The following is an 8,258-nucleotide window of genomic DNA, read 5'->3' as shown; positions in this document are numbered from 1 at the left end:
TCTCCGGCAGGGTGCCAGAGGCGATCTCCTGAATCCCCCGAGATGGGATTGGCGGCGGTGGCGTCTCTGGAAGGTTTTCCGTATCGTGGCTCTCGGTACTAGGGGTTTCGCGACGAAGGCTATTTGTAGGCGGAAGGGCAGGTCAGGGGGCCACACGAGGGGCCCACACTACAGGTCAGCACGGCCAAGACCTGGGCCGCGCCGCCCTATAGTCTGGCCACCTCGTGGCCCCACTTCGTCTCCTCTTCGGTCTTCTGGAAGCTTCGTGGCAAAATAGGACCCTGGGCGTTGATTTCGTCCAATTCCGAGAATATTTCCTTACTAGGATTTCTGAAACCAAAAACAGCAGAACAAAGAATCGGCACTTCGGCATCTTGTTAATAGGTTAGTTCCAGAAAATGCACGAATATGACATAAAGTGTGCATAAAACATGTAGATATCATCAATAATGTGGCATGGAACATAAGAAATTATCGATACGTCGGAGACGTATCACCTAGTATCCGTTGTTGGTACTTTTATGATATTGTTGCAACTTGTTATGCTTAATGCTTGTCACTTAGGGCCCGAGTGCCATGACTTTAGATCTGAACATGTTATTGATTCATGATGATATTCATTGTTTTATGATCTTACCTGCAAGTTGTATACACATATTGCTGTCCGGAACCCGAGGCCCCAAAGTGACAGAAATTGGGATAACCGGAGGGGAAGGCTGTGATATGAGGATCACATGTGTTCACGGAGTGTTAATGCTTTGCTCTGGTACTCTATTAAAAGGAGTACCTTAATTACCAGTAGTTTCCCTAGAGGCCCGGCTGCCACCGGCTGGTAGGACAAAAGATGTTGTGCAAGTTTCTCATTGAGAGCACGTACGACTATATACGGAACACATGCTTATGGTTATTTAGTACTTGGATACTGTCTTATTATTATCTGCAAATGCCTTGTCTTGATTATTACATGAGTTATCTTATCCATGCAGCACCCGTTCATCCATCCCTATGCCTACAGTATTTTAATCCTCCTGTTTACTATAATCACTACTGCTGTCTTTATTACACTGCTGCTTATATTTCACTACTGCTACTGATATACAATTGTTGCTACTGATAAACTATTGCGAGCAAGTCTGTTTTCAGGTGCAGCTAAATTGACAACTCCGCTGTTAAGGCTTACAAATATTCTTTGGCTCCCCTTGTGTCGAATCAATAAATTGGGTTTTACTTCCCTCGAAGACTGTTGCGATCCCCTATACTTGTGGGTCATCAACGCGCACCCAATAAAAGTTATGGATTCGAAGATTTTGCGCGGCCCAAAATCATGCCCGGTGACTTGATTCTGAGTAGGATAACGTTGTTTTGCCATCGGCAGTTAACCAACATCGATTTATAGAGTAAAGCTGGGCACATTATCCAATATCCTTTACGTTCTACCGATAAGCATAACGTTATTTGAAGAAATTGAAGACCCGATACAGGAGGATGTATCGGATGACCATGACGGTTTGCAGAGAACATTGGCAGAAGAAAAACATTCGAGTAGTACAACTTGAGTCTACACACGGTTGCAAGAATCCGTGCCTAGACTCGGGGGCTACTCCCAACGGGAGCGCTTAACGCGCACCCGATAAAGAAGACGTTGTTGTTACAAGGGAATCAAGATTTTTCGGATATTGAAGACATTCGACAGAAGACAGTTTTAGTCCCTGCCCGAAGTTTCTTCGGCCAGTCACTCGGGGGCTACTGATGTGGGTATTACCCTTCGGGTAACTAGTCTTGTGCTACCTCTTACGATCCAACCAGGGGCCCATGAAGGATATCCACCGACCAAGGTGGGCCGATACGTTAATTCCAAGAAAGGAGTCTTGGAGAGCAAGGCAAAAAGACGAAGAAAACAAGGAAAGATTAGACATAGGATTCTTTGTAACCTAGTCGTACTCGAACAGGCCTCTCGAGACCTGGCACCCAATATAAGGGCCAGGAGAGGGCCTGTCGAGACACACAATCATAGTAGCCATAATCACCGTAAGTCTAGAGCTAGGTCATCGCATAACTTAGCCTCTCGATGAGATCATAGCCGAAACCTTCGGCACCCCATTGTAACACGATATTTTCAGTAATCAAGATCAGACAGGCAGGACGTAAGAGTTTTACCTCATCGAGGGCCCCGAACCTGGGTAAATCGCTCTCCCCGCTTGTTTGATAACCGATGTCTCGTGTCAGCCTAGAGGATTCCATCTACCCTAAGCCCCAAACGGAGGGCATTGCCGGGGAGTACCCTCGACAACAGCCAATGACTACCTACGGATGGCAGAGTCGATATGTACAGAGACTCTCTACAGGTTTTGCCGAGCTGTTATAGCGGTGTTTGCTAAAGACTATTTGAGAGCACCAAGAGAAGATGATACAGTTCGGATCCTGCAAAAAAATGCAGCAAGAGGTTTTCCTGGGATGCTCGGAAGCATTGACTGTATGCATTGGGGCTGGAAGAATTGCCCTTTTTGCTTGGCAGGAGATCTACAAGAGGCATACTGGTGAGTGCAGTGTCATTCTTGAGGCGGTGGCAGACTAGGACCTTTGGATTTGGCATGCATTTTTTGGCATGGAAGAAACAAACAATGATATTAACGTGCTGCAACGCTCTTCGGTGTTTGCCAGGCTAGCTGAGGGATAAGCTCCTGCCATGAACTTTGAGGTAAACGGCCACGCATACAACAAGGGGTACTATCTAGCTGATGGTATCTACCCGATGTATGCTACATTTGTGAAGATAATTCCCTCTCCAGCAAACGAGATGGAAGCTTCTTTTGCAACATGCCAGGAAGCAGCATGCAAGGATGTTGAGCGTGCTTTTGGGGTGCTTCAGCGGCGTTTTGCCATTGTCAGGTACCCTACTCTCACTTGGTCTGAGTCTCAGATGTGGGAGGTGATGAACGCCTGTGTGATCATGCACAACATGATCATTGAGAGCGAGCGCGACAAACCTGTGCAGGGTGATCAACCATTTGATTATCAAGGACCACTTGCTGAGGTAGAGCATGTACCCCAAGAATTTGCCACTTTTCTTCATATGCACAATGAAATTCGAGATGCATGTGTCCATGTACAACTGAAGGCGGATCTAGCTGCGCATTTGTGGGCGAGGAAAGGGGCCGCCAACAATGCATGATTTTATTTCTATTTGTTTGGTTATATGAATAATTTAATTACTATTTGTTTGTTTGATTGATTGTATGAATAATTTAAGTACTATTTGTTTGATTGCATGAATAATTTAATTCTATTTATGTGATTTTACGAATTATTGAATATAGTATGAATAAAATGTGATTGATATATTGTTTTAAAATATTGTAAAAAAGAAAAGAAAAAAGTTTTGGGGGCCGCCGTATGGGAGGCGTCGGTGTGGGAACAGTCTCCCCAAATAGAGGATGCACTGCCAGCGCCCCCCATACAGCAATGCCAGTGACCCTACCGACGACTATTTGGAAGCACCAATGGAGATGGTCTAAGTTCAATCGGGTTCGTGCCCACTAGCGCTTCACCAGGCCTTGTCCACACGGTCTACCTCTCCGCGACATCCCGATGCACTCACTTCGGCATCTCTCGGACCAGAACGGAGTTGACAGGCTGCCAAAAGCCCGACTGTTAAAAGTCAGCCTGGATCTGTCCCAAAGCCTAAATTTTACCACAATCAAGCCCCAACATGGCTCGATAAACATAAAATATAAGTATATTACTTGCACGGGGCTAGCTGTAAAACTTTATTACCACTTTGGATTATGCTTGATAGAGAATGCACTGCCAGCGCCCCCATACAATAGTGCCGGCGACTATTCCGGTGGAGATGCTCTAAGTTCAATCGGGTTCGTGCCCACTAGCGCTTCACCAGGCCTTGTCGACACGGTCTACCTCTCCGCGACATCCCGATGCACTCACTTCGGCATCTCTCGGACCAGAACAGAGTTGATAGGCTGCCAAAAGCCCAACTATTGAAAGTCAGCCTGGGTCTGTCCCAAAGCCTAAATTTTACCACAATAAAGCCCTAGCATGGCTCGATAAACATAAAATATAAGTATATTACTTGCACGGGGCTAGCTGTAAAACTTTATTATCACTTTGGAGTATGCTTGATGGCCCTTCAAATCGTCATTTTCATGAAATTACATTTTATTAAGACATACAACTCATTACATTACACTGTACATGAAACTGAATAAAGTATGGGCTGCTCAGTACATGTCGTGGTAGCAATTTAATTAACTACAACCTATTAGATATTTTTTCAGCAGTGATTTAATATTTTTTCTAACAAAAATTACCCCGTAGCAAACGCACGGTTTAGAGCCTAAACTTATATTAAGTGAAAGAACTGTTCCATTCTGTTGGTTGTACGATTTGTAAAAAAAAATCAGGACCCTATTTTGAATTTGCACCATGCCTTGAAATCCTGGAGACGGGTCTGTTGCAACCGAACCAGGCATTAGTTCTAGGTAGGCCAATTTTTTAACCTTTGAAATTTCGAATTCAATCGTTTCAGAAAAGTTGAAAAAATACCAGGTTGTACCAATGTATTTTACTAATGTGCAAATTTTCAATACAACATACATTGTATTTTGGGCTCAGCGAAAATGACAAATCGATATTTTTTTTGTCGGTGAACACCACATTGAAGTGGAGATATTATTTATGCTGAGCCCAAAATACAATGTATTTCGTTTTGAAAATATGCACACTAGTGGATTAAAGCATAGTAATTCTACATTAGCTACCACTGATTTACCATAATCTTTCTGGGTCATATCTGTAATGAACTTCTATAAACATTCACTACATCCAGGTATTTTCTCGGAATTTCTTAAAACTTTGAAATCGAAATTTCAAAGTTTTCTAAAAACAAATTGACCAAAGGGCTGCTCCAAAGTGATTTTTCGTTTTGCCTTCATGCATATTCTGAACACAAGCAATATTACTCAACACTCAGCAGACACACATTTCCAATCCATTTCATGGAATAATACTAAGAAAGCCATCCACGCACACAACACATACACAATTAAGATCTCTGCTAGTTCAGATCATCTGAATGACATATATAACCTCATAACCTTATATAACAACCCCCACCCTGAGTACAAGAAAAAAAAAATCAAATCCCAGTAATCCTCCTGTACCAATCTGTACACCCAATATCTGTCTAAGCAGCTTCAGCTAGCTGGTGCTAACTAGAGCTTATCGGCGATCCTGCCAAGAGCATCTGCGAGCCTGCCAAGCACGACGGCGAGGCTGTTGGCCTCTTCTCTTCTCTGCTCCCGGTCGCGCTCTGAGTTCACGTTCTGTGCCTCCAGCTGCGCTTCTACCATCCGGCTGTTTCGGTCTAGGATCTCCAGTAGCTTGTTGCCCTGCAAGTCTGCCATGCCTTCTTCTCTGGGCTCACCGTCATCACTGTCAGTTCGCTGCCTCTTTTGTCTGCTCTGCTGCTGTTGCTGCTGTGTTGGCGAGCCTTGCTGCCCATATTGCTTCTCTTTCGATGTGCCTGATAAAAGATATGGTTGTTTGTTACTTCTTGCCCTTTTAACATATTTGCAGCTCATCAATCACAGGACTATGATGAGTGTCCATAGTGCCATTTCATTTAGAATATTTAAGAAGTTTCCAAGCAGGCATTTGCCTTGAAAGAATCTAGTTTTTTGATCATGTACATGTTGAAGCTAGTACTGGGTCTGCTAAAGTCTCGCTCTATGGAAGTACGTGAAAAACAGCGGAAAATTGAGTTCATAAGTGCTACCAACACGTCATGCAGAAAGGAACCGATAACCGTGTCCTGATCCAGGACGGCCGTTACAGGAAAAGTTGATGGACATGGTAACCACCAAATCAATTCAGTTTGTTGTGGGTTGCCATTTTAGCAGATGAGCATCAGTTACCTCCATGGGCTTGTGAGTCTGTCACAACAATGGTTGCACAAAAATAGACTGGTTGGTAGTTCTCCTAAGCTGGGATATTACTACACAGGGGCGGCGCTAGGGGTATTCCTAGGTATTCGTCTGAATAGCAGTGATTTTGGCAAAACAACAAGGATTTTGGCAAAACAGCGACGATTTTGGCGCAAAACAATGACGGTTTTAGCAAAAAAGTGATGATTTTGGTGAAATGAATACCAAGTTGCAAATTACTAGAGCCACCACTATTACTTACATACCATGATTATCAATTACGCTATCATTAGTCATGTAGTATTATAATGTTTGTAGCATCAGACCGTTTACAATGAAAGTCTAGGTAACTGACTTTAAAAAATTAGGTACTTGTGCTCTGATGTTTTGAAAATATATTGCAATGTGAATTCGACATCGTAAAAGGTTCATCATTGCAGCTAGCTACTGCCTTGCATAATGAATACAGTGAACTGAAGTACCTTGCTCAGTGCTTTGTTGCCTTGATGCTTCCGACTTCTCTGAAATGTAAAGCAGCACAAATTAATCGAAGAACCCACCACATGAACAAGCAATACCGGAGTGGAGTACACCTCAATAACACAACCATAAGCAAGAGAAGAATCAGGCTAATTAGCCAACCCTCAAAATTTCAATGCCTCCGGCAACTGCTACTACAATAATATGGCGGAACTCGCAGTAATATCACACTATAAACTGAGCATTTAGGCCAATTCAAACTACTGATATAAGTACAAAATCACGAAGAGGAAACACAGTGCATCGATCTCGAAATTAACGAGACCGACCTGTTTAGCTAAGCCATTTTAGCATGGGAGCCAGAAGAGAAGACAATCACGTCTTTACACGTTGTAAATACCGAGTATTAAACTTCACCGCAGATATGGGAGTACTAGAAAGCTTCCCGCGTTTTACCTCCAATGAGCAGAACAAGCAAAGACAGGCCAACTGATAGCTCTGTTTTTTTTAAGGGAAAGCAGGGAGAGGCAGAAGACTCGAATTCACCATCAAGAAAGAGCAAACGGGCAAAACAAAAATTTATGACCAAAAAGATTAGCAGTTTTACCATCCAGAGTCAAAGGGGAGCTCACCGGAAATCGGCAGGGCGATAACCGCCGGCGGAGGTGTCTGCGTGGTCTTTGGCGTCTCATCATCTTCCCCCTCTTCGTCCTCAGAGAAGAGGGCCTCCTCCCCGGCGGGCCGGCCACTGTCAAAGACGGTCTCCTCCACTGCAACCTCCTTTTCCTCCCCCCTCTCTTCCTCCTCCTCATCCTCCTGCTCGCGCACCACCTCCTCTTCCTCGGCGGCATTACCGCCGGAGCTGCTGCCGGCGACGATCCCCCGCCCCCGTCCTTCGAGTATGTCGTACACCTCGCGGTCGAAGAATCCGGGGAGCCTGCGCTCCCGCCTGGCGTCGTTGCGCATGGCCCAGAAGGAGGGCTCCCGCGAGGCCGAGGCCGTGGCCGCCCGCTCCCACTCCTTGATCTTCTTGTAGTCCCCAGCGAGGTTGCTCCACCGCTTCCGGCACTGGACGGCCCCCCTCTCGACGCCGTGGCGACGGCAGTACTCGGCGACCGCGGCCCACTTGGGCTCCAGCGCCGTCGCCTCCCCCGCCGCCGCGATTCGCCCCCTCCCGCCGCGCCCGCCCCCGCGGACCTCAACCACGCGCTTGCCCTCGATGAGCACCAGTATCTCCTGCCGCGTCCACCGAGGCAGCCTCGGGGCGCGCCCGGACGGGGTGGCCGCCGCCGCCGCCGCCGCACCGGCGGGGTCGCCGGCGTTGGACATGCGGGGGAGCGAGGTGGGGAACGCGTGCTTTTGTGGGCAGAAGTTGACGTGACGGCGTGAGGAGGGTCGTGTAACGGAGAGGTAACGACGGTAGCGTGGGGCGTGGGCGAGGGAGGGAAGGCCAGGGACGCGTGTGGGGAGGACAATGGCGAAAGGCTTGTCTTGTGACTCAAACAAGAGATTATTAGGAGGTATGGTAATCAGTAATCACGCGCTCTCTCGGCAAACCCAAGTCCACGCCAGTAGCCATTCATCAGACGCGGCCTATCCTAAATGAACCGAATTTTGATTTTTATACACCTACCTATATGATGATGAGCTCCGAGATGAGCTGACGGAGTCGTGCCAGCAAGCCTTGCAGGTCGATTCCAGCTGCCTTTAGCTCCCGCAGCACCCGTCGTCGTCGGAGAAGAAAGGGTGCTGCGATGGTGTCGTTGTTTTTGCGAGCGCCATTCCGGTGGTACACGGCGGTGCTACACGGCCAGGCTGCCGGTGCTGCTACAGAAGGCA

General features: G+C 46.6%; 1 protein-coding gene across 1 annotated transcript; it reads right to left on the bottom strand.

Annotated features, from left to right (window-relative positions):
* Positions 1-4,997: 4,997 nt before the first annotated feature.
* On the bottom strand, positions 4,998-7,850 carry LOC127334633 (trihelix transcription factor ASR3). Its single transcript, XM_051361151.2, has 3 exons — positions 7,052-7,850; positions 6,422-6,460; positions 4,998-5,539 (listed from the first exon to the last, which is right to left on the bottom strand). Exons 1-3 carry the CDS (start codon positions 7,746-7,748, stop codon positions 5,229-5,231), a joined length of 1,047 nt encoding a protein of 348 aa, XP_051217111.1. The 5' UTR covers positions 7,749-7,850; the 3' UTR covers positions 4,998-5,228.
* Between the last annotated feature and the right edge of the window lie 408 nt (positions 7,851-8,258).

The sequence above is a fragment of the Lolium perenne genome, chromosome 6 (assembly GCF_019359855.2).
Source record: "Lolium perenne isolate Kyuss_39 chromosome 6, Kyuss_2.0, whole genome shotgun sequence".
Taxonomy (NCBI): domain Eukaryota; kingdom Viridiplantae; phylum Streptophyta; class Magnoliopsida; order Poales; family Poaceae; genus Lolium; species Lolium perenne.
This window is presented reverse-complemented; position numbering and strand designations above follow the sequence as displayed.